Genomic DNA, 27,547 nt, shown 5'->3' on the forward strand with positions numbered 1-27,547 from the left:
AAAGAAAACCCCAAATGGGGAGGGAACCGAAAACATAATAAGAGAGAAAAGGAAGAGGAGGGGGTACCTGGAGTCGACGGGAAATCCCGTGAAGTCAAAATATACACACGTGTATATATACGGATGGCACAGGAATACCGATATAATATCTCTCTCTCTCTCACGCGGAAAGTTCAGCTCCTCTAGCTCCCTGACAGGGCGCGAAACAATCGATCAGCTTGGGGGACAGTTTAAAAAAACGCAGCGAAAAAGACACGCCGACCTGAACTGGGAGAGAGGAGAAACAGGATAAAGGGAAGCGGACAGTCAGAACTGGGAGATAAACCAGAGTATAGCCTAGGAAGCAGCAGGAGGGATACGAATGCCCCATGTGGTTCTCTGCAAATATGAAGCCTATGAAGTGGAAATTGATCAATTGATCGTGTGCCTTGGACTGCCATTCTAACAGCTGGAGTTTGCCTTCTGTAGATCCTTCTTTTCAGCAGAACCGCAGAGAAAGCACACTTACAACGGCTTCGAGGAGGATTTTTTTTGGGGGGGGGGGTCCAAGCAGGTGGTTCTTTATTCCTCTTCCACCGTCGTCCCCCATCTTTCACTTCTTTTCCTTCCCACCCCCACCCCACCCTGACTGGACTACTCCCTCCCTTGGAGAACACGCCCAAGTAAGCTGAAGAAGAGAGAAAAGATAGATAGTAACATTGAACCTGAGGGGAAATCCTCCAGAGCTGCGGCGTGCTGCGAGAGGCAGAGATTATTAAAGCCTATACATTCCCCAGCGCGCTCCCAAGTGTTACGTGTGACAGGCATACAAATCCGGAATAGAGAGGGAGAGAGGGAGTGAAAAGAGATCCAGTGGAGGGCTATGGTGATTGTCTCTTGGGATTTACAAACACACACCGCTCGCTCCGGCTGGCTCCGATCGCAGGAGGGCTGGTCTGTTTTGTCTGCATTACTTTGACCTGGCGTTGCACTGTCTGAGAAATTAACCAGCGCGCAAAGAGTGTGAAAGAGGGAGGGGGGTAGCCACTTTTTCCCTCCCTTAAAAGATAGAATTTTGCATGTTGATCTGAAAGCCAAGCGCAAACGAGGAATATGAACAGGAAAACCAGGCGCTGGATATTCCACATCGTTCTGAGTCTAGGGATTGTCTATATCAAAATTGGGTAAGTCACCTCCTCTCTCTTTCCCTCTCTCTGTCTCTCCCCCCCTCTCGCCCTCCGCTCTTTAAACGCAAACGCAGTGTGCCTAACCTGTCCAGACCTGTTAGTATTCAACCTAAGGAAAGTCTGGAAGAGGTTTTCTTTTTAAAGCTTGGGCAACGATATGATTCTCTCTCTCCCCCCCCCCCCTTTGCTGTTGTTCTCCGTGGAGTTCTAAGTGTGTGGCTCAGGGGGGAAGAATACAGAGAAAGCCCTGGCGTGAGGCATGCCTAGAATGGCAAGTTGTGCTGGACCGCCCGAGAAAAAGAACCCTCAAGGCTCTACTTTGCCTGTGCGCAGAAACCAGCCCTTGTATGGGTTCGGACAGAGAGGCAGGCAAAGCGCTATACCTGCCTTGCTCGCCTCTTGGGGGAAACTGGCTTTCTCCGCGCAAGTGGTTTCTATGAGCAAAGCACTCTGCACATGCTTGGGAGACATCGTATCTTCACAAGTTCTAAGGCCACTGAACTGATGAAGTGCTGGGCGTTTTCGGCTGGGCACAAGCCTAATTTATCAAAGGCATGGCATCTTCGCCCGCTCACTCAGCAACAATCTGCTGATCTTGTAGAATTGCCTACGGGTTAATGTAAGACTACGTTAGTGACTTGTGGATTGCAGCCCGAGCCCGAAAGCCAATGGCAGCTCCTCTGTCACCACCGGCAGACAAAGTAGGCTCTGCAACGCAGTTTACTGCGCCCAAGCGCGCTCACTGGCCGCACAGAAAGCGATGGGGGAGGGACGCCATCCTAAACAAGTCCATCCCAAACAGGTCTCGATTTTTCCAAGGGAACCTGTCTCCAAGTGTGCTCAGGATATCCATTTCTGAAACTGTTTATACAAGTTTTGTGCCTAAAACATGCTAAAAGCACCAGGGGATTAAAATCCAGATCTACTTTGTGAAGCTGTAGACAGCCATCGCGTTCTTGGATTCTCAGGTAGACTCGGCGCTCTTTGAAACTGATAGGTGCTTGTGTGAAGCTGCTGTGTTTGTACCTTTCTGTGCGTATTCACATAAGTATAGAATACATGCTCACCTATACATCTCCCTAACACGCCAGACCCACGGATTTGGTACTAGAGTGCAGCATGGAAGAAGGCGACAGCCCCCCCCCCACACACACTTTTTTTTTAAATAAAGCGAGGAGATTTTAATTCCTGCAACTCTGACTCACTCGGAGTTTCAAACGCAATAGCAGCATGATCCTGCTCCCACCCTTTTGTCTAGGAATGAGCATTTTGTTCAGGAGGTGAATTGCTGTGCGCTTTAATTTATATACCAGGAAGTTGGGTCACACTTTGGCCAAAGCCCACGTGCCCCTTATCACTCTTTTAATTATAGGCCGACAAAACTATATAAAGAGGGGAGCGGGATATAGCGAGGCTCTGGTAGCCAATCGAACTTCCTCGTTACCCTTTTCTGATCGTCACCCCCAGGGCTGGCAGACAAGTAGAGTAGCGTTGGGCTTGTCTTGGCCACCGGCTGCCTGAGTAAAATGCTGTTTTCGATTCGGCTGCAGTATGTGCTGTAACCTGCCAGTTGACATTAGCAAACAACACCCGGTGAGGATTGTTGTGAATGTCTCCGAGAGGGGAAGCTGCACGCGTGCTCTCTCTGGTTCAACACCCCTCGCCCTGGGACTATTGTGGGGATGTCACCAAAGTTACAAACCGTTTGGCTTCGTGAAACGTTATACTTGTCCATAATGATAAGCTACTGTCACGTCTCGATGGGCAGATCAGAGGCCTTAAGGGGTTTAAAAGGCACTGGGGTCTGCTTTGAAGTGCAAAACCTGCTACTTCCCGCGTATTCAGAAGGGCGCTCAGCTAAGAACCTTCTTAGACGATCGATTGACATCAAAGCGGCGTGGGCGTTTCTGCTGGTGATCCGCTCCCTTCAGATCAATCTCTCTCTCTTTATTTTTTCCCTACTTCTTCTAGGGGGTTTTCCTCCGTGGTGGCTCTGGGTGCCAGCATCATCTGTAACAAGATCCCCGGCTTAGCTCCTAGACAGAGGGCGATCTGTCAGAGCAGACCTGATGCCATCATTGTGATAGGAGAAGGCTCCCAAATGGGAATCAACGAGTGTCAATTTCAGTTTCGAAATGGACGGTGGAATTGCTCGGCCTTGGGAGAGAGGACGGTCTTTGGGAAAGAGCTGAAAGTGGGTATGTTATCTCTTTACCACAGAGACAGAGCTGTTGCTAGGTGAAACCTGAAGTCCATCAAAGAGGTTCCAAAAGAAGGGAGGATGATAGGATAAGAGTATAACCTCATCAGCACAACAATAATAGTTAGGAGGCAGTGCGTCAGCGGAAGTTCATGACCTTTCATGTAGGCTGGTTTGCTTTGCCTTTGGGAGTATTGGAACTAACAGAGGCCTGTGCACTGTAGTTGTTATCTGTATACTTGTTATCTCCACTGGTATCCCTACTACTGAGTATATATATCTGTTAGCATCTCTTATTCTAGGCACAAACATTTCTTTACAGTAAACACACTTCCTAGGAGAAAGACCTAATTGAAACGAATGGGATTTCTGATCTAACTATGAGTTCATGTATTGGGCTGCAAGACTGCAATTGTAAATGGCCTTACCAGGGTAAAAGTCCCACTAAAGACGAAACTCAATGGGATTCAGTTTTGAGTAAACATGCTCACTGTTATTTCAGGATTTCACACACAACTAAAAATGTCCCTGAGCCCTTGCACTATTTTGTGCAATGTGTGAACATCACAAATGCCAAGTTAAACAGCTTTCAAAAATTACTCCTGAGTATAGATTCTGGCCAGTGTTGTTTTTTCCAATTTCATTGTAAACCAATGGGAGGGGGCTTACAAATTACTAAATCTATTGAGTTTAATAGACTGTTTTTAGGATTACATTGGTAAGGTCCACAATGGGAAAACAACATAAAGCGTATTCAAGTAGTTAGACTGTCCCCCTGCCCCCACCAACACACTTCAAAATACGTTTATAGGTACAGTGGGGGATCTGATCTTACTGTTGATTTTGAGTACAATAACAGGGCATTTTTTTTGGCTACTATCTGGATGGGAAACCACCAAGGAAGTCCAGGGTTGCTATACAGAGGCAGGCAATAGCCAACCACCTGTGTTCAGCTCTTGCCTTGAAAGCCTAGGGGGTAATTTGGCTGTAACTTGACAGAACTTTTCATCACCAAAGGGCAGTTTTAACCTTGGATTAGCTAACATGTTGTATGGTGATGTAATCTTCAGTGATGGTGCAAGAAAGAACTACATATCTGAGATGTTCTCATTGGCTTTTATACTAAGGTAATTTTTTTTGGAATAAGCCTCACTGACTAACATGGGATTTATTTCTGAGTAGATTTACTTAGGATTGTTCCCTTCACTTCTTAATTGTTTCATTGATGTGAGACTACAACTGTGTTTTTCATTCATCCCAATAGGATACTATTTATTCAGTTGAGAAGTCTTTGAAATTGTCATTTGATGTGTTGTGTTTAAGGAACTTTCAGTTCTGTTGCAGTGATTTCTGAACCATAAATCAGCAGGCAAGGCTCACTAGTGGATTATGGGATATTTGTGGTGCGTGGGAAGGGTATGTTGTGTGTTTCCAAGGTGCCAGAGGTACATCTGAAAATCAATGCTGCACAAGATGTTAAGAAAGCTTCACTTTTATGGGTTAAAATAAACAAAAAAATCCCAAAATTAAGATAAAATCTAAATAACCATCTCTGCTTTTCTGTAGTAAATGTCACTATTAGTTACATTATATTTTTCCAAATGTTTGTCTTTTATCCAGTGTTCAAGGCTGTTCTAGGGATTATACTGATGTTTACATATATATTTGAACTAAATCGATGCTTAAGGAAATTCCATGTTGAACTCCCAAGTGTGATTTATCTCTATTTTATGGTTTTATTTATCATACAAGTGAAAGTTTCACAGATATTTCTCATACAGTTGATGGCCACAATCCAACAGTTCATTGTGCTAAAGACCATTAATATTATTGGGTATAAACATGCCTACTATTGGACGTAGCCATGTATGCTGGACTGTTGCCAATAAATTTTGAGATACATTTGAATGCAACTATTCATAGCTGATTTGTTTACACAAATAAAATATCAGTAATTTTTCTACTACCTATGAATTATAAGGATGGGATACTTCCTTGGGCATACTATGCTCAGAGAATTGTGGAATCAAAATCCAATAATGAAACAATACAGGTCTAGCATCTTCCACAGCCCTTACATTATAATTTATTTTAAAAAGTTAACATTGTTAATATTTATCCTTTTTTGTGCTTATATAACAAAGCCCCCTTGGGAGTACATCTGAGGTAAGGTGTCACTTGTCAGTAGCCATATTCTTTTCTAGATGTGCAATGTTCTAATTTTGCTACCCATGATTTCAGTCATCATTTCCATATATCAAAATAACAAAGACAGCATGTCCAGTGTACTGGTTGGGAGCCTCTGTAACATTCATGCTACATGGATCTTTTATTTCCATGTATAATGACTTAGCCATCTTCCTGATAACTCTCAATTTAGTTGAGGCAAAATAGTGATTTCAGAATGCCTTCTCTCTGAATGAAACAAAACTCTGATGTTCTTCCCTTGCACAATTTCTAGCATCATTCCTTATCCTCACCTCTGGTTATTCATTGCTTTGACAATATTTGAACACAACGAGACATGTTAAGGGCAGAGTTCCAGGCATGTGATCATATGGTATTTTTAATCCACAGTCAAAATTGTTATATGTGTAATGGCATGAATTCCACTTTCAGAGGAGGAATGCATGCGTCTATGACTCCAGACCTGAAGATTGTTGGAAGGGAGCCAGTCAAAGTTCAAAGACTCTTTGGAAGCAGGAGCACTGATAGACTCTTGTGGTAGCCTTAGGGGGCATGCAGAAGAAGAAGCCAACACAAAGAGGCAAGATTGCCTAAGGCGTTTCTGGGCAAGGCTCTTTGATAGGTTAGGAGTGGTTATCCATTTAGACTTAATCCATCAATGCTTACTTGTGCTTCAAAGTCAGCAGAGGGTCTAAATTATGGACTGAAGACAGCCAAGAGCAGTCTGGAATAGGAGAATAAGGCTATAGTCTTGACACATTGTTTGCAAGTCTATATTAAGGAGATAGTTTGGAATAAATATGCAATTTTAAATTGACTTCCATTATTCTAAAACAATTGAAGCGCATAGGAAAGGTATGTTGTGTATTTCCAAGGTGCCAGAAGTACATCTGAAGATCTGAAGAAGGCTGTGAAGGCTGAAACTTTACTTAGGATTGCACTGAAAAGTAATTTTGCTGATAGTACTAGCAATGCTGATTCTGTGAACTTTGGCTGATCATAGGAAGGAGGGCAGGAAAGGCTACATTGGTACATAGTTCTCATGGCCCTTTCTTACATGCCCAGGGAAATGCTGATCACCACTTTAGGTTCAGGCAGCAATTTTTCTTCAGATCAGTTTGTACAGGGATCCTGGAGGTTATTTTGCCGTATTCTGGACATGGAGCAGGGTCACTGTGTGTGTGTGTGTGTGGGGGGGAGGTATTTGTGAATCTCCTGCACTGAGCAGGACTAGATGGCTCCGGAGGTCCCTTCCAACTCTATTATTCTATACTGGAAACATTAGGTCTCAAGAATTTCCCCTCCATCTTTCAAACGAAACAACCAACAGCAGAGGTATATAATATAACTTATCCTATACAACATAATGTGTCCCATTGTTACTCCTGTTTCTGTGGAGTTAGTCCAGAATATTGAGGACAGGTTATTTGCCTTTGTATGTTTCAGACCACATGTGATCGTTCATCATGGCCAGGAGTACTTCTGTCTGGGTTAGCTCACTGGGTCTAAATATGGATTGACTATTGTTGCAAGCGCTGAAGTTACCTTAGTGCTACATAAACTGGCCAAAGGCACAAATCTACTTAAAAGGGTTGTTTCTTAAAGTGAGAGGCTGTCCTAATCTGATAAGAATACTGTAGATGTGGCTTATAAAACCAACAATAACCACAACTCTGGACTCAAACTTTATTCTGTTGATTTAGGTCAACATGGGTACACATCTGAACAATAAGCATAGCAAATAGGGATGCCACCCTCCAGGTGGGACCTGGGGATCCCCCAGAATTACAGTTCATCTCCAGACTACAGAGATCAGTTCTCTTGGAGGAAATGGATGCTTTAGGGGATGGGTTCTGTGATATTGCATTCCACTGAGGTCCCTGGTCTCTGCAGGCTCCACTTCCAAATCTCCAGTTTCCCAACCTGGATCTAGCAACCCTATCCCCTGTCAGTAGCCAGGGAGGACCTGGCAACCCTAACAGCAAATTATCTTTTCTGCTTTTTGCAACCTGGAATATGGCATAGCTAAATCTTGCTGAGTGCTGGCTCCCTAATTTCTTTCCCTTCCCTGCAATCTGAAAGGATGACCTGGTTGTATGGGTTGCTTTGTGATATTATTTTGCTCAACTACGCAGATCTGTGGAAGTGGGCATTTATATATGGCAGGGGTGGCCAACGGTAGCTCTCCAGATGCTTTTTGCCTACAACTCCCATCAGCCCCAGCCAGCATGGCCAATAGCTGGGACTGATGGGAGTTGTGGGCAAAAAACATCTGGAGAGCTACTGTTGGCCACCCCTGATATATGGTGGGCCATTTCCTCCTACATTGTCTCTAAGTTAGGCTGTAGGGGTTGCTTAGTTAGCGTTGTCATTCTTATCTGTTCCCTTATTATCTCAGTGGTTTCATTTAAGTGCTCTTCGAAGAGGTACAGAGTAAGCAGGCTTTCATTGGTCTTTGGCATGAGTCTTACTGATTGCTCTCTAGATCAGCAGTTGTGGTCCAGTGAAATTATTTGCATACGAACAAACATTACCAGCTTCATCCTGGGATACTCCCAACTAGTCCCCTTTCAATGGTCTTCTGTGTAGAAAAATGTTATGTCTGGGGAAGTGGAGTTGTGTGTGTAATTATGCAGTTCCTGCCGGGCTCATTGGAGCCTTGAGGACGGAGCTCAGGACATAGAGACAATAGGAAGCAGCATCCAAACCCTCACTTCCTTGGACCAATCAGGAGTCCCCCTGCTGGTTCAAACGGTCCGATGGTGCGTTAGCGTGGGAACTTGAACTGTATATAGTCGGCCCAGTTTTTTCATTAGTTTCATGACTCTAATGCTGTAATCACTAATAAAGAAGGCTGATCACCATGCAGAGAGTCTTCTTGTGTATTAAACCCAGTATTTAAAAAATAAAAAATAAAAATTTGTTAGCTGCCCTGAGTCTGCTTGTGGAGAGGGCGGGATATAAATGTAATGTAATAATAAATAAATCCAGAGGATTTTCCAAAGAGAGTTGAGAGTCCAGAGAGGCTTGGGGGGGTGGGGTGGGGTTTCAGGCTAAGATGTAATATTGTTGTAAATCAACTTAGGCAGTGTTGCTCTGCAGAGGGGGCAAATAAATATCCCCAGTGAATCAATATGGTCTGATTAAAGCTGAATCTGGGCAAAATGGAAGCAATGCAGGGAGTAGGTAGGGCCCCTGACTGGGAGGGAATAATGATCAACCTAGAAGCAGAAATAATTTTTAGGATAATGAACTGTTTGATAGAGATTTCAGTATTGGTGATGTGAATATATTTAATTTTTCTCACTGTTGTTTCTGGCTAAACAAAGGCCCTACCAGTTTTCCAGAGGCAAAAGTGGGAAGTGTAGCAGCAAGCAGTGACCTCAAACCAACTTGAACTCCTTTGGGGGAACACCTCTGTCATGTCTTCAGTACTGTGAAATGGAACAGTATAAAATTATGTAAAAATGACTGCTTGTATACAGTGGTTTTTAAATAGAAAAAGCCCAGGAAGAACTCATTTGCATATTAGGCCACACCCACTGGCCTGTGGCTGCCACATGGCAGGTTGGGCCAGCCGGACCCCTGGCCAGCCCAGGCGGAGCTCTGCTCCTGTGGGCTCTGGCAGAAAAAAAAGCTCTGCTTGTATACATTGATGCACAATGATCAGAGCTAAATCAACAATGGTTCAGTCTTTGAATGGTCAGTATATATTAATGTCTGCATCCAGATTCAATACTCCAGTAAATATTTGGTATAATGAAAGCATTTTTTCTTATGAACAAATTGCTAGGATAGGAATTAGGAACACATTGGACACTACACTACTAATCATCAGTTTCAGATAATTAATGAATTAAATAGCACCAGTCCCAATGTCAATCCTTGTTAGAACTCATTATGAAGGTTATGCCCACTGGAAATTTCTTGTAAAGAACTCTTTTGAAATCAATGTGAGTTGTGCATGTATATGCAAGAACATGGCTGTTGTGCAGGTCCCATTTATCTCAGTGAGGCTTGTAGAAGAGAACTTCTCTGTGGAGGAATGTTCAGATCTCTTTAGGATGATCAACAGTGGGCTTATTTATATTAAGATAAGAAATGAAACCTTTTGAAATTGCCATTTTCCTTTTTGTTATTTCTTAGTTTCTCCAGTTTTGACCTTATAATTGCTATAAAATGAAATAGCTAATCAAAATGGGGCAGTAAGCTATGAACATTGCTTAATGTGGGTAGACTGATTGTTTTAAAGTCTTGCTGTCTTGCAAGACTACAGGAAACCAGTGGTCTCACACTCCAATTTGCAATAAAACCATCAGGCCACAAATCTGAGAAGCACATTGTTCAGTTATTTCAATGTGACTCTAGAGTGATTGTGATGATTATGCTAAAATCAGGATTTAATATCAAACAATATTACTGCAATATATCCTTGTAGTATCATTATTTTCATTTTTCATTTTATTCGATTTATTTCCCGCCCTACCCCACCGAAGCGGGGTTATTTATTTATTTACTTACTTTAAATTTATATTCTGCCCTCTCTGCAAGCGGACTCAGGGTTGCTAACAACTGCTAAAAAGTATATTAAACAGCTAAAAAACTACATTTGTTGACAAAGATTACATTAAAATTGCTAACAGTGCAAAACTAAAACCACAATACATCACTATGGTGCTAATCATAACTTCCATGGAGGTTCACAACGTCTTCAGTAGGCTGATTTAATTTCAGTTAATATCTTAGTTGATATATCTGTTGGTAGTCCCTGAGATATTATCTAATTGTTCATAGTATTTGCTAAGTTAGGTGGCAGCATCCTCCTACTCAGATGTCATAGGCTAGTCGGAATAATTCTGTTTTACATGCCCTGCAGAATTGGGAAAGATCCCACAGGGCCCATATAACCTCCAAGAGGGTGTTCCATAGTGTTGGTGCTACCACTAAGAAGGCTCTGGCCCTTGTAGAGCTCAGTCTAGCTTTCCTTGGCCTGGGAATGGAGAGAAGATTTTGCTCTCCTGAGTGCAGTGCTCTCTGGGGAACATGTGGGGAAAGGCGGTCCATAGATAAGCAGGCCCCTGGCCAAGTTGCTACATGACTGCAACATTAGATCATAGGTGTATCTATGCGCTTTAAAGAATGTTTTGCACTTGGTTTGTGAGATTTCACTTATGTATTGTATGTGTTGATGGAAATTGTGCCTATATATCCTCCAGGTTGGCTCACCTTGAACACTAATGTTGTAAACATATTTCATTGAAAGCAAGTCCCACTGGTTTCAATGGAATCGACTTTATAAATGGTCTTAAACACAGTAGAAAGATAAAAGATAAAGATGTTCCCTTTCTGATAATACTAGAACTTAGATTCATACAGCAGCCAACCAGTAGCCATGGAGGACCAACAAACAGGGCAAAGAGACCATGGATTTCCTCTGATGTTGCTTCCAAGCACTTGATACTCAGAAGCTTGCTGCTTCTGAATATAGGTGTTCCAGTTACTCACCATGGCTAATGAATGTGTTAAAACAATTTACACTACAGGCCATCATTGTGTCCATAGGCAGTGAATTGCACGATTTAATTACTCACTGAGGGAAGAAATACTTCCTTTTGTTCATCTTGAATATAATGCCCATAAACTTTACTGAGTGCCCATGAATTTTAGTATTGTGGGATGGGGGGGGGGGGGGGAGGGAGTTATCTCTTTTCTCCACCTTATGCAGAGTTATTTAAATCACTATCCTGTCCCCAATTAGTTGTCTTTTTTTCCTAAATGGCATAACCCTAAATTCTTTAGGATTTCACAAGAAAGGTGCTCCAGTCCCTTCAATCATTGTGGTTGCCAGCTTCTGAGCTTTTTCCATCTTTTTTTGAGATATGGTGACCAGAACTTCATGTAGTATTCCAAGTGAGGACACATGATAGATCTATACAGGGACATTACAATATCGGCCCTTTTCTAATTATCCTCAGCATGGAATTTGCCTTTTCATTTTTGCCACATGCTGAGTTGACATTTCCAACAAGAGTTCCACTACAGTCTCAAGATCTCTTTCTCTGACAGTCTCTGACACTTCAGACCCCATCAGCATACATTTAAAGTCAGGAATTTTTGCTTAATGGCTACTACCTAGGGCAATTTCTTTGCTATTTTTATGTATATTGAGATTTGTTTGCCTTAATGCTATCTATCCCTTCACCCAGTTTGGAGAAATCTTCCCATAGCTCTTGGTTTTCACCATCCTGAACAATTTTGCATTATCTGCAAACTTGAACACTACACTACTAATCATCAGCTTCAGATAATTTATGAATGAATTAAATAGCACTAGTCCCAATGTCAATCCTTGTTAGAATCCATTTCTCACTTCCTTCCACTGTGAGAACTGTCCAGCATACTGGCAACTAACATTTATGTCCTAGTTTACTCATGAACTTCTAGAAGCGCTGGACTATATAGATTTTGGTCTGATTTAGTAAGGCAATAGTTCTATTCTTATGTAGTTATGGGTTTATAAAATTAGATGCCTAGGATGCTGAATGGACTATAATACAAGGTACCCAAATATAAAATCATAATACACAAAACCATTCTTATGATTTCACATCTTAAATAAAATATCTGCTTTATACAGATTAAGAAAAATCTCTTTGAAGGTGTGGGAGAAATATGACATAAAGATGGTAACTTGTAATGGATGTAGAGTCCATTTATGTTTATTGATATATAGGCATCTTATATTCATCTTGGATACCTATCCCTGCCATTCACTGCCAGTAAAATGTACTCATGATCTCAGCTACAAATGAATACAATGACTCTGTAAAGTCCCTACAATCCGTAGTAATGCCCAAAAACCCAAGTGGATTTTCAGAGTGATCCGAAGATCAATTTAGCTCAAATACTTGGATTTAAGCAGCTCTAGCCACATCTATGTATTGATGTTCAGTAGCTAGGAAAACCTTGTGAAAACGAGCACCTGAATTAAAGCTTAAATCATCATCCAACATAGACTATAAGCAATTATAATATATTGCCCTTTAAAAATACATTATTCAGTACTGAATACCAGCACACATTAGCAGAAACAATGACTTAAATTTTACACAGCTGTAAATGACACTGGCTTTTATAAAGTTGCCCAGGGACACTGAAGAAACTGGACCAATTAAGTAACAGTGCTTTTCATATTATACCTTGGTGTATGCATAACGGAACTCTTAAAATGAAATTATACCTGAAGATTACTGTTTTGTATCATTACTTCAGCTTCCTAGAACAATATTAGGAATCTGGGATTCTTAGTGAAATGAAACTAATCTCCCTAAAAGTCCATGCCATTTTAAATTCAGGTTCTTACCAGGCCAGCAGGAGCACATACATGAGCTTGCCATGTTCTTTTATTTTACTTGTTTATCCAGGCAGCAGCATCCTTCCAACCACTCAGATCCTATAAAGGATTTAGCACTCCCAACCAATCACCTTTGGAAAGCTGTGAAGAGGAAATGCATAGCATGTGTATGTACCTGTTGTTCTCTGATTCTGCTCATTTCCCAAGCAACGGCATCCTTCCTTCTAATCTGATCTTGGCAAGAGGGGCACACAGAGTGCTTTCATCCAAACACCTTTCCCAACAAACATAAAGGAGGGAATTTTTAAGGTAGCTGTCAGCACATGTGTGCAGAAATGAGCTACTTTTGGGGCCTGGTAATATGGAACTACTTTGCTGCATGTGGTTGAGATTTGAGGGGAGAGTCTGGAGAGAGGAGAGGGGGGAACTGTGTTCCATGCAATTTTGGTGGTATTATATGCAATAACTGCTATGTGGGAGACATCAAATTGGCTGTGCATTGAAAACAAAGGTGTCTGCAGTGTGCATGTGCAGGAAATGTTTCAGAAAATCTAGAACAAAAAAACATGGCACAGATTTTTAATCTGAACTGTTAATACCCTATCAAAAATTAAGTAATCTTGGAAACATTTACCCTCCAGACACCTGGATTTGAAACTGTAATGAAATTTTCCTCAGCACATATTCCTATTTAATGAAATGGTTTCAGCAATTATGAAAGATTCCCATTATGTTTATTAGAGCAGTTGACTAATGATGTGAAAAAATGATTCATTCATTAAAAAAAAATCTTAATTGTCCTTGTCCTCCACTAAAGCAAGGCTGCATGCCACTTTGGGGTGATTCACAAAATTGGTTTCCCACCAAAAGTCAATTATTTAATGTGAGAGTCAATATCTTTTAACTACAGATTCCTACATTCCCAGCCTACTATTCAGTGGCATTTGAAGATCTGTGAGATTATGTGGCTGCCAATGCTGTTGAATGGATGGTTAAAATAGCATGAGTCTGTAATTTCATCCTTTGCATAATTGTTGATGTAATATGGTTTGACCATGACCACACCAAAAGGGGAGAGGAACTGATGCTGTGTCAATGGTCCCTTCAAGATATAACTGCAGAAGAAGCAGGCTGTGACTCACAAAAGCTCATATGAAAATTAGCACTGGATTAACAAAGGTACCCCTTTGTAATAATCGTGGAAGTCTTTGCTTTAAGGCCAATGAATATTCATGTGTGACTGGGTGAAAAATGGGTTTGCTGTCTATTCATAGAATCATAGAGTTGGAAGGGACCTCTAGGGTCATCTAGTCCAACCCCCTGAACAATGCAGGAAATTCACAAATACCTCCCACCCACACACCCCCAGTGATCCTTTGGTGTAGTGATGTAGTGGTTAAGTGTGCTGAAGTGATTAAGTGTGCAGACTCTTATCTAGGAGAACTGGGTTTGATTTCCTGCTCCTCCACTTGCAGCTGCTGGAATGGCCTTGGGTCAGCCGTAGCTCTCGCACAGTTGTCCTTGAAAGGGCAGCTTCTGTGAGAGCTCTCTCAGCCCCATCTGCCTCACAGGGTGTCTGTTGTGGGCAAAGAAGATAAAGGAGGTTGTAAACTACTCTCAGGCCCAGTGCTGAGGTTTCCAGCGCTCCAGGCCGAAGCCCCCCGCCCGCTCCTTTTTCTGTTTTTCACAAACTTTCATGTGCAGAGTGTGCACAGCCTGACGACATCATGATGACATCATCAGACTGTGCACGGCAGGTGTGGGCCCCGCTATTCTCAGCCCTCTCCCACTTTGAAGCACCCCCCCCCCCTTGCCGAGGCTTGCAAAGCCTCGGCAAGAGCAAAAAGACAGTAGGCGCACTCAGAGCCAGTGGCTCTGAGCATGCTTGTTCCCCGCCCCCCATCTTGCAAAGGCTTGCAAAGCCTCCATCGCCCACCCCCCAGGCTGATCCTTACTCCCCCCATCCTCCCTCCATCACGGCACTGCAAGCCAGGCCGCATTCCCCCCTCCTGCTCTTGCCATTGCCAAGGCTGGTCCTTACCTGCTTCAATGTGGCTGCGTGAGACTTCTTAGCCTTTGAAGGGCCTGCGGGAAGAGAGTTCGCTCCCCCTCCTTCCTGGAACTGGAAGTGAGGGGCGCGAACTCTCCTATCACGGGCCCTTCAAAGGCTTAGAAGCCACATGTAGCCACATTGAAGCTGGTAAGGACCAGCCTAGGCTCAGTGGCAGGGAGAGGGAGGGCTGAGTGGAGTGCGGTGCTGGCTTCCAGTGGTGGCAACGGGGGGAAGGGGGGGCTGAGCAGAGCGTGGAGGAGGGTGGCGGTGGGGAAGGGGCCAAGGGGCACAGCCGATTGTGCCAGAGGGAGGGAGGTACCCCTGGGGGAGTCGGCGCCCTAGGCCATCGCCTAGTTTGCTGACTTCCACACGCCAGTCCTGACTGCTCTGAGACTCTGATTCAGAGAGTAGGGCGGGGTATAAATCTATAGTTGTCTTCTTCTTGTTGTTCCATGCCTGGAAGATGACCAAAACCTCTAGCGCCCCTGGCCAAACTGGCTTGGAGAAAAATTGCTGCCTGACCCCAAAGTGGTGAAGCATTTCTCTGGATGTGTAAGAAAGGGCCATGAGAACTAAGCACTGATGCAACCCTTTCTGCCCTCCTCATGATCACAGAATCAGCATTGCTGTCAGCCATCTAGCCATTAATCAGCCTCACCATCATTTCCCTGGGAAAATTAAACAATTAATATTATATGATATAGCGAAGAAGAACCAAATGTCTTGGAATCATCACAAGATTGGGATTCACTTGACCATTCATTATAAGCTCACTATAGAATGTCACCTCATGGGTAAGAAAACTGATTGAATGACTCTTCTGCAATGGCTCAGTTTGTACCATTAGGATAATATATTCTTTACAGAATATTTTATTCAGGTAGGCCAGGGGAAAGTGATAAAGCTTCTTCTCCTTTTCTATAAATTGGAGGAGGGGGGCAAGTTGTGACTTCCTAGCTCGTGGAAGAGAAAGGACAACCCTTTCTGAATAGACTCTTCTGATGTTATTCCGCTCATGCAAGTAGATCACACACGCAACCAATAATTCACAAGGGTTTAGTAATGTCTGCCCCAGCTCTGAGTCACTGAAGGTCTAAGTCCTTGAAAAACAAATGAGGATTTGCTGTTGACTTCAGCAGGATCAATACACATTTGTAAATAATTTGTGTTTGTGACATTCTGTAACTATAAAAACAGAGGCACAGGCAGGGGTTTTATTTGTTTTTATTTTTGCAGCCAAGAAAGTATTCTTGCAAAAACAGGAGCCGGGTTGGAAATCTGGCACCAAGAATCTAAAAACCAGCATGACGTGTTATGCCAAAGAGTCAATCTTTCTAGGCAGTGACTGTCATGGTAAGATAAAAACATTGCCCCAAGGTCACTTTTGCAGGAATTCGCATCACAAGGCTTTCATACCTGCCTTCAAATGTATCTTGTGAGTACATGTTTTAGAGAAACAAAAAGATTACATTACAGTATGTTGGAGTAGGGTAACTAACGCCTACTAAAAGTTCAGGGTATGGATTTCTCAAAAAGAAAATGAAATCATATAAAACATATCTGACAGTGTCATAGGTAAGGTAAATGACATAAAAAGGAAGCCCTGTTCCTGAAATGCACAATAATGTTGTGATAGTTATGTATGATAATGGAAACCTTTAACGTATTTGGGCCACAATCCAGCAGAGTATACAACACTTTCAGCCTGATCCCACATGGTAAATAAATCTTACGTTATTCTGAATGAATAAATGTCATGATGTTTCATAGGGCTTATTCCCAGATAAGCGGACAGGACTGCAGCCTTAAGTTCAATGAAATGAATGGACTTAAGTATATATTGTCACTGTTACCTTGGGAACTGTAGCTTGAATTTCTTTCAAATTTTGCTTTGTTCCTGAAACGTAATGAAATGGACAAAATTAATTCATGCTGTCATAAAGCTTGGAAGTGCTGCATTGCTAACACCTTTAAAAAGCACCATTTTTGCCTGTGAAGTTATTTGAGCAATGGTAGTTCAGCTTGTTGCCCCCCCAAGTTGGAATAAAGAGGCGGGCACAATTAAATTGATAAAACTATGGGCCACTTTATTAAATAACACAGCAACGGCAAGGGCAACCGAACTGCAGCCAGGTCAGGGCCAGGGGTCTCCTCAGACCGCTCCCCTGCCTTTTTTCAGCAGGTGAGAGACCCAGCCCCCCAGCCGGAGCTGTGTGTCACAGCTCCCACCAGGCAGGCCCAGCAGGGAGGCTCGCACCGGAGGGCCCAGACACCAGACGCGCATCTCAGCGAAAGGCACCCATCCAATCGAGTCTCCAGGACAGTCTGCATTCACACACCTTGGGCCACCAATACCAAAAAGTTGATCCTGCCAGACCCCTAACTCCCCAAAAGGGGGAGGCTAACTAGTCCTCCCCAGGCCGCATGGCGCCATAAACCCAGCAAAACCTGCCACAACTAAGGCCAAGTCTCTACTTAGGGCTTAGCACCCACTGAAAGGCCCAAAGCCAACACAAGCCCTTGCCGAAGGTCCCTCAGGAAAAGCATATTACCCTTTTCCAAGAGATGCACCCCATCCCCTCTGTAGAGGTCAAGACATTCTGAAGAAATATCCAGATGAGGCAAATAGTGGCCCAAACCACCCTCCAGTGCCTTGCGAATCTCTTTATTCGCTCTGTAATGAGCCCTCTCTATCCCAGCTGGATTCCAAGCACAGTGCCACACCAAGCGCAGAATCATGGCTGACCAAACTATAATGGTACCGGGCCATCTCTTCCTAATGTACTTGAAATCATCTTGAGTTTGCAAGATCAAAGCCTTGCCTTTAATCAGCCCGAGATCATTCCCCTCCCCCAGGTGAATAATTAACACCCATGAAATAAAAGTGGTAGCAAGCCGGGCTACTGAAGACCCTGGCACCCCCACCATTCAACCATAACATATTTGCTGAGCCCCAGCTGAGAGCCAACAGCAGTTCTCCGAGCTTGATGTGCCGCCCAAAACACATAACTGTGCCCGCAGAGCACAGGAACAACAGCATCTAAAAAGAGAAACAGACAAGTTATAAAACCCAAACCTTAAACTACCCCAGCTCCCAATAACAAAACAAAGAGTGGAGCAAAGGGCGAATATAACCTTTATAAGCCTGAGACCGCCAACAGCCAAGTCGCTGGATGGACAAAGAAGAATAACCCAAGGCCGCGGCTGTAGAGGCCGCTCCAATTCTAAAGGAGTGAGTACCAAACCTCACTCCAGACAGCCCCAATAAAGCTAAAGCTCTAGACGTCACTGCCCAAAACTGATGTTTTGTCAGAGGGCTGCCTCCAAAATGACAAAACAATAACCCTTTGCAGCCTCCCCACATGGCCAAATAATCGGCCAATGCGGAAACTGGGCAAAGCTATGCCTCCGAACACTGACCAAACTCCACCACGGTCCCAATGCCCTGTTGATCCATCTTGGATTGGCGGATGGTAAGAGCTGCCTTACCCCCCACTAACCTAATAGCCTGCCTTTGGCGGGGGAGGGCGGGATATAAAAATAAATTTATTATTATTATTATTATTATTATTATTATTATTATTATTATTATTATTATTATTATTATTATTATTATTATTATTATTATTATTATTATTATTATTATTATCCCTCAGTGACAAGGCCCTGACAGAAACATCATTCCTGGAGCTTGCCACCAATTCACTAATCCTCAGCACCCCAAAGAAGGCCATCAAAGAGGCTGCATGAAACAAAACAGCCTCAAAATGAGATGCACAGACTTCTCTCCACACTCCTTTCAAACCCCTAAGAATCTCAGGAGACATAGGGCTCCTGGTATCAGGCTTAGGCCCAACCTCTCTGGACCACCCCTCCAGCATCTTTCAAATATGAAAATCTGCTGTTTCCTCCTTATACCCCAATGCCTTGCTAGCAAAGGCCAGTGCAGACATGCGTCCTCTAATTGATCACACGGCCAATCCCTTACCTTTTAAGGAAACACAATAATGGAGCAACTGCTCCACCGGGAGGGCCAAACCATGCGATACCCTACCTCAGCCCTAAAGTCTTCAAACTGCCACACAGCACGTTCGTAAGACTTCCTGGAGCTAGGCGCAATGGCTAGGGCTATCACTCTGCAGGCCTCGGCTCTCCAATCAGCCATAGCTCCTGGAGCATTGGTGCCGCCTCCTGATCGGTGTCCAAGGCCAACTGACAAAACCTCTCCATCTGTTTACGAGAGAGAGCGTCAGCCACCCTGTTATTCACCCCCGGAACATGCTTGGCCAAAAACAAAATGTTAAGTCGCAGGCAACGCAGAGTGAAGGCCCTCACCAACCTCATAACCCATTGTGATTTGGATGAAAGGGAATTAATAACATGAACAACAGCCATGTTATCGCACCAAAAATGAACAGTGCGATCGACCATATCACTCCCCCACAACCAAACCGCAACCAAAATGGGAAAAAATCCCAAAAACGTGAGATCCCGGCTCAAACTGGCCTGCTCCCATGAATCCGGCCACACCTCCATGCACCAGTGTCCACGGAAGTAGACCCCAAAACCTAATGACCCAGCAGCATTGGACATGACCTGAAGTTCCGCCTCAAGCCTCATGTTTTCTCTCCAAAAAGAAATCCCATTAAAGGATTCCAAAAACTCCTGCCACGCCTGCAGGTCCTCCCTCATGCTGCTAGTAACCCTGGTCCTGTGCTGGGGCAAGCGAAGGCCCACCATAGCGTCACAGAACCTACGAAGAAAAGCCCTACTCGGGGCAACCACTTTGCAAGCAAAGTTAAGATGCCCAAATAATTGCTGCAGCTCAAGAAGCGTAACCTTCTTTTTGAGTATTAATCCTTTCCTTCAAATCCTCCAGTTTCTGGCAAGGAATCCTGGATGATTGCAATAAAGTGTCCAGCTCAATCCCCAAAAACACAAGGCAATGGGCCGGGCCCTCTGTTATTTCCTCGGCCAATGGCACTCCCAACTCAGCGGCCAGCTCGATAAAGCCGGACAACAACTGAGCTCAGCGTCCAGAACCTGCAGGGCCCACAAACAGGTAGTCATCCAAATAATGAACAACATCCTGTAAACCTACTTTCTCGTGCACAGCCCATTCGAGAAATGTGCTGAAACACTCGAAAGCAGCACATGATACAGAGCAGCCCATAGGCAAAGCCCTGTCCATGTAAAATTGCCCTGCAAAAGAGAAACCCAAAAGCTCAAAATCATCCGGATGGACAGGGAGAAGGCGAAATGCAGATTTAATATCGCATTTAGCCAACTCAGCCCCCTGACCACAGCGTCGGACGACGCCCACGGCTTGATCGAAGGTAGTATACCTAACTAAGCATAGCTTTTCAGGTATCCCATCATTAACGGAAGAACCCTTGGGGTAAGAAAGATGGTGAATCAAACGGAATTCACCAGGCACCTTCTTTGGTACCACCCCTAAAGGGGAAACCCTAGGGTTAACCACTGGAGGACTGGCAAATGGGCCTAAAATCCTGCCCTCTGCCAGCTCCTTGGCAATCTTAGCCTCCACTACGTGCTCTAAACCCTTAACTGAACTGAGGTTCTGAGACCAAGTTGGTACCCGAGAACCCCGAAAAGGAATTCTAAAACCTGATGTAAAACCGTTCAACAAATATAAACTGTCCGCCCTACGTGGGTACCTACGAAGCCATTGCTCAAGAGGACCCAGCTTTATTGGGCTGGGGCCCTTTTCCAGCTTGGGAAGGACCCCCACCCTGTCTCTTCTGACCCTTCGTGGCCGCACTCTTGGACAGTTGTTAAATGAGTGTGGGCCAGCACACAGGGGGCAATTGTGCTTGAACTGGCAAGCTTTCCGACTGCATGCCCCCTGAGACCGAACTCCCAGCAAAGCAAGCGGGGTTGAACCGCCTGCCCCGCAGAGCTGCGGGAAGGAGATGATGAAATGGAAGGAGAAGAGGAACCCTTAGCCACTAAGTGATCGCTGTCAGAGCGGTCCCGCAGATTGGGCCGCGCAGGTGACATCACCTGCAGCCACAACTGTTGGTGAATCCCATCCCAAGTGAGGGAAGGGTACAAAGCGGCCTTCATCCTGAATTCCTGGTCGTATTGAATCCAGGCCGGGCCGCTGAACATCGTATACCCTTTGTATATGATGTCCATGTACTGGATCAGCGCTGCTGCCCGCCAGGGCTGAGCACGCGCAATCACTCCTGCATATATAAAAAACCCTGGAAGCCAATTGGCCCTGGTCCGATCAACCTTTCTCTTCTTAAGCTTCTCCTTCTCTTTATCATCAAGTTCCTCCTTGTCTTTCTTTTCTAATTCCCTAAATAAAAGGGAGAATATGTCAACATATTCCCCCTTAAGGATTTTGTCTCTCGTGGCAGGCAGCAGGTGATCGCCCAAAGGTAAGGCAACCTCACCAAAAGGCATAGCGCCAAAAGGGACCACCCCGTAAGGAGATGGGAAACCCCATCCGCCAGTCAAATCCGCAGCTGCCCCCTGCTGCCCCGCCCCAGGCCAATTACCAAATGGGCCAAACTGACTCTGTGACCACATCCAGTTATTCTGCTGTCCCACGCCCAAAGTTGAAGGAGTCCCAGAACTACCTAGAGCAGCACTAGCCCCATTAGGTGCGGCAGATCCCCAAGACCCCCAGGGCCACACAGGCCCAGTATAGGGCAAAGAACCATCCCCCAACTTACCAGGAGGTACAGCAGGCACCAATGCTGTTCCCGCACCAACCACACCGGACGACAGGCCCGATCCAGCATCTGAGCTGCCCAGCCCAACAGCTCCTCCATTAGCAGTTGCAGCTGACCTGCCCTCCAAAATAGAGAAACGGGCCTGCAAAGCCAGCTTAGGAACCTGCCATTTCCCTGGCATCTGAGAACATGGAAACCCAGATGCCCGTTCCAGGGCCTGCAGCCTCTGAAAAGTGACTGCGTTTACCTCGTCCTCTCCCTCCTTGTCTGAAGAAGAGGGGGGGTGGAGGATGCTTCTGGGGTGGCTTAGGAGCCTTATGTGCAGGCTTCTTACCCTTTGATTTTCCACCACCTTTACGCCCTGACTAGGGTGACCATAATGTCTGAAGGCCAGCCAGGGACACGTTGGGGGGGGGGAGGTAGGGGTGCGCGCGCGCGAAGCGCGCGCGTCGCCGGAAACAGGAAGTGACGTCACTTCCGGTGACGTCATGCCACCACAGGAAACAGGAAGTGACATCACTTCCGGTGACATCATTTCCCCGCGTCACCTGCCGGAAATGGGAAGTGACATCACTTCCTGTGACATCATTTCCCCCAAATGACATCATTTCCCCCAAATGCCACTGCCGGAAACAGGAAGTGACTTCACAGCACTTCCTGTGACATCCCCAAAAATCCCCCAAATATCACCGCCGGAAACAATTTTGTTCTGAAATCCTGTATATACTTCATCAGTATATGGGATAAGGCACTTTCTCAACTGTGCTGCATAATGCAGCCTATTTATTTTGTCCTGTTTGCTCTGTTGGCTCTATCTGCGCCACCTTCATCACTTTCGGGGTGTGGATCCCCCAGTGGGGTGGTCTCCCGACTCCCTCCGCCGGCTGTTTCTGATAGCCCTGCGCCCCCTCTTTCATTTGATATGTGTCCCGTGCGGGTGCCACCCTCCCGCCGGGAGATGCCGCAAAATGAGCCCCCTTGAGGCTTATGGCGGCAGGGCTCGGGGGAAGCGAGCTAGACTGCTGTTCTTTTGAGGGGTTATAGAGTGTTTCGAGCCTGTCCCTGTGGCATCGGTCCCATCGTTGTGGGGCCCAGGGGGCCGGCGCAGCGGCACGCCGAAGCAGCCTGTCACTAATAACACATGTCGAGATGCAGGACAGGAACCCGGAAGTGACCGACAGGCTGCTTCAGCGTGCCGCTGCGCCGGCCCCCTGGGCCCCACAACGATGGGACCGATGCCACAGGGACGGGCTCGAAACACTCTATAACCCCTCAAAAGAACAGCAGTCTATACCGGGACCATTAAAGACCCTTTAATGGTCCCGGTATAGGCAGCCCGGGAGGCGGGATTGGGTGGCCAGAACCGGGACATTCCCGGGCTCCCGGGACGGTCTGGCCACCCTAGCCCTGACATGCTCACCACCCTAAGGGATCATGGCATGAGACAAAATTAAAGAGAGTTTGAACTGCAATAAAGCAGCTTTACCACTCTGTGCCAGGGGTTGAATCCCAAAAACACCCCCCAAAACCAGTCAGTTTCCTCACCTAAAAAAAGGCCAAAGCCCACACCTAAAATGGCTGCCACCTCACTAGCGCTTAAAATAGCCGCCAAGGACAAGAGACGAGGAGGAAGAACAGCATAAAATGGCCACCAAGGACCAGAGGTGAGAATGAAGAACAAACAACCCCAGTGTCTCACAAAATGGCCGAAGCTCACCACACCCTGACTGCCGCCTCGGCCCAACTTAAAATGGCCGCCAAAACCACAAGGCCATAAGAGAGAGGCTCACTAATTAAAAAAGGGGGCATTGGACAAATGTTGCCCTCAAAACGAGGCAGCCCCCCGCTGCCCCTATAAAGCGCCCCTTCAATCCCTCCCCCTAAAACACCAACAATGAGGGAAGATGTAGGTCCCAATCCAGCACAACGCTGTGCAGGACGTAAAAAAGGGGCCGCCAGTGAGGGGGAAAGGAGAATGCCCAGCCACACTGAAATGGCCTCTCTGAAGCCAGTCCCAACACCCACTCCAAAATCCCCGATGCTGCAACCACTCTGCGCGGAATGGCCTCTAAAGGCGTAATCCCTCCCCCGGTGCCAGCTGCGAGCATGAGAGCACACTCCTTCCTACCCAACTGAGCACTGCAGGAGGACTGAGAAGAGGGGTGTGGAGGCTTCTGTATGCACATTGAAGCCCTGCCCCCTAAAGATGTGCCTAAAAGCGCGCCAAATCGTCTACTCTTCCTCGGGGGCGGGGGGGGGCAAAACCTCCCCAGCAGCCACACTGCGATGCTGCGGGCTGCAGGAGGTTCCGATTCCACAAGCTGGAGAATAACCTCTTCTGCTGCCTCTGATGACATCAGTGAAATGTGGTGGGTACTCTGCACCTTGCAGGATCAGGTTGTTTATCTGAACAACTGGCATGTTCTGTAACTCCCAAGGCCTCCAGTTTTCATTGCGTAGGCCTGGTTTTATGATCCTGTCTGTACTAGATGATGGAATAGAAGCAGACAAATCCAGATAATCAGGGAGAAGATGGGTTCTTTTCTCCAATTTGCTTTCTATGAATTATGGCTGCTATAGAGATGTGAAGTAATGTAGCCTATGGCACATAATTGGCAAGCTCTACTGTATTTTCCATCTTTATATTATCACAGTCAACATATTATTCAGCACATGCCTCTTCAGATAACTCCCTCCCTGACCTCTTGGCTTTAAATAACAGAAAATGCAACATATGTTTTCCAGTCAGATAAATACAATTTTTCCTTTTTTTATTTTCCAAAATAACTAATTCGTGATACTGCTGGTAGGACAAAATATTTGTTTAAAATGTCTACCCTAATTAAACATTTAATCCACCATAACCCTCCCCCCATTTCCCTTCACTTATTTGTGTTGTGAGTAGGATTAACAGTGGATCCAATGCTTTCTATGTGGAAGTAAATTTTAGGATTCACTGAAATCACTAGGACTGACTTTCAAGAAAAGATTAACAGGATTGGGCTGAAAATCTAGTCCAACCTGACACCAAATGTGTCTCCTGTAGTACTTAGAAACATTCTAAATAGTTTAACTTTTATCTTTTTTAACAGTAATGAGCCAGTTGAACACAGTGAATATAAAAGCAATAAAAACCCTGCTGGATCAGCTCAGTAGTCCATCGACTTCAGGATACTGTTTCACACAGAGGCCAATCAGTTACCCCAGAGGATGAACAAAGAAGGCATAGAGGCGAAAGCTTTCTCCTGATGCTCCTTCCTAGCATTGACTACTTCTGAATATGGAGGTTTCTTTAACTTGCCATGGCTAGTAGCTATTGTTTAAGCTATCCTCTGTGAGTTTTCTGGTCACATCCACTGGCAGTGAGTTCTACAATTACATGCTGTGTAAAGACAAGAGCCCCGTGGCGCAGAGTATTAAAGCTGCAGTACTGCAGTCCTGAGCTCTGCTCATGACCTGAGTTCGATCCCTGGTGAAAGCTGGGTTTTCAGGTAGCCGGCTCGAGGTTGACTCAGCCTTCCATCCTTCCAAGGTCAGTAAAATGAGTACCCAGCTTGCTGGGGGGAAAGCATAAATGACTGGGGGAGGCAATGGCAAACCACCCCGTAAAAAGTCGGCCGTGAAAATGTTGTGAAAGCAATGTCACCCCAGAGTTGGAAATGACTGGTGCTTGCCCAGGGGACCTTTCATTTTCCTGAGAAAAGACACATTTCTTTTTGATGGTCCTGCTCCTGAATCTATTGTCCATCAACTTCATTTGATGTGACTAAATGGTAGTATAATGGGGGAGGGGAAAAAGTTTGATCTGTCCACTTGCTCCAGTGCTTGCCCTTCCCTCTAGGATTTTAGGCTGTTTTTGGAATTATTTCTGTCGAAATTATACATAACATATTTTGGTTATAGTGTCAGAAAAATGGCATACATAGCTCCCACTATTAGTGTCAGCCAGATAGTGCAGTCTAGGACTGCTCTTCCCATTATTATTATTTTGAATATAATTGATCTTTACAAGGTAGAAATCACTCTTGACTCATCTGAAATAACTTTGGTTATCTAATATGTTGTGTAACTTCAGCTGTCTGTAAAAGGGTCACAGGAAGCAGCTGTCTATGGGTCAGTAGTTTGTGGTACTACATTTATGACATTGCCCCCCCCCCCATTTTTTCTCCTCCTCCTCCCTGGCTCTTAGTATCTGCCCATTTTTATCCCACTTTTCCTCCAAGAAACATAGGGTGACACACATGGTAGTCCTCCGATTATTAAGGAATCAGGAGAAAAATATTCTGTCCCTTTTAAAAAGCCTTGATGAGTGAAAATGGGCAGTTAATTTTTCATGGCAGTGAACATCACATGGTGAATAACACCCTATCGAGCCTCCATTAAAGGGGTTTTTCTTCAGATAGTTGGTAACCCTACTTCTCTGTTTCATTGTCATGACAATCCTGGCTGAGGTAAAGGTCATGGTCATTTAGCAAGCCTCATGTCTGATTGGGGAACCCTCCCTGGTTCTCTCAAGCCCTAGTGTGACTACCATACTACGCTGGCTCTTTGGTGTAGTGGTTAAGTGCGCAGACTCTAATCCAGGAGAACTGGGTTTGATTCCCCACTCTTCCACATGCGCCTGGATCAGTCACAGTTCTCAAAAAAGCTATTTTCTCATGAGCAGTTCTTGAAAGAGCTCATTCAGCCCCACCTACCTCACATAATGTCTGTTGTGGGGAGGGGAGAGGAAAGGAGATTGTAAGCCACTCTGAGTAAAGGGCAGGGTATACCGTAAATCAGGTCTTTTTCTTCTTCTTATACCTCCTTTTGTTTACCTGCCCTAACTTAGTCTTAGCTCACCTGGTTCCTCATCAATTTGCAGCCTCCTTAAGCTTAGCTCATCTTGCCTGCCTCTGGCCTCATACATCCCTATGCCTTGACTGCATGATTTCTGTACTGTGACTTTGACTATCTCCCCTTTGGTTCTCATTAGATAGATTTCGTTGTTCTAATGCTAGCCTGTATTTTGTCTCAGACCCCTGCTCTTGCTCCTATGGTACAAATGGCAGTAGTTTGAAATCTGTGAAGCTTAAAGACACTCATAACACAATTCTTTCCCATCTTCCCCCCTCCCCCAGTAGCCCCCTGAGACTTCCAAACTGTTGATACTGGAAGTTATGGGACACACAGAAGCAAAATCTGGAGAGCTGCAGTGAGGAAAAGGAACCAAGTAATTACCTACCAATTCCTTTTCTATCAGCTGTACTTCTGCTGGCTCCTTTTGCTTCAGCTTTGTTCAGTCAGATGATGTGTTCAAAGAGGATTGCTTTGAAACTTTCCTCATTGGGATTTTGACTTAAGTTGTGTGCAGAGGCCTAACTAGACAAGAGGTGAGAGATCTGTGATCGCAATATTTAGGCATGTCAGTCTCCAGGTGGGACTTAGAGATCCGCTGGAATTTCAGCTCATTTACAAATTAACCCACTATAGAGATCAATTCCTGTGAAGAAAATGGATGCTTTGAAGGATGGGCTTTCTATGGTATTGTACCCTAATGAAGTCCCTGTCTTTCCCAGGCTGCACCCCCAAATCTCCAAGAGTTTCCCAACTTGTATCTGGCAGCCCTAACCCCCATTCCCCACCACTGGTCAAGGGGGTCCTGGCAACCCTACTTTAATTTCATTTAAAAGCAATTGCAGGTAAAAAGTGTGGGGGCAGGGTTTAACCCTTTCTCATTTGCACTGTTTTCCAGATATAACCACCCCACCCAGTAGCTTTTTTCTAGTAGGGAAAAAAGATGAGCAAATTCCAGAGGATCTTCAAGTCATTTCAGATTTCTGTCCCAAATAGCTATGTTGACCGCTTAGTACTGAGCTCATTTCTGAAGTTTCTTTCAGATTT

General features: G+C 45.0%; 1 protein-coding gene across 1 annotated transcript in view; it reads left to right on the forward strand.

The window, feature by feature from the left end:
• Positions 1-622: 622 nt before the first annotated feature.
• The window catches only part of WNT7A (Wnt family member 7A), a 92,860-nt gene continuing 65,935 nt past the window's right edge, over positions 623-27,547 (forward strand). The window contains exons 1-2 of the mRNA XM_060239823.1: positions 623-1,163; positions 3,138-3,364. Of these exons, the coding sequence (XP_060095806.1) occupies positions 1,093-1,163; positions 3,138-3,364 (298 nt within the window). The 5' untranslated portion in view covers positions 623-1,092. The remainder of the gene's footprint in view (positions 1,164-3,137; positions 3,365-27,547) is intronic.

This window comes from Heteronotia binoei, chromosome 5, assembly GCF_032191835.1.
Source record: "Heteronotia binoei isolate CCM8104 ecotype False Entrance Well chromosome 5, APGP_CSIRO_Hbin_v1, whole genome shotgun sequence".
Lineage (NCBI taxonomy): Eukaryota > Metazoa > Chordata > Lepidosauria > Squamata > Gekkonidae > Heteronotia > Heteronotia binoei.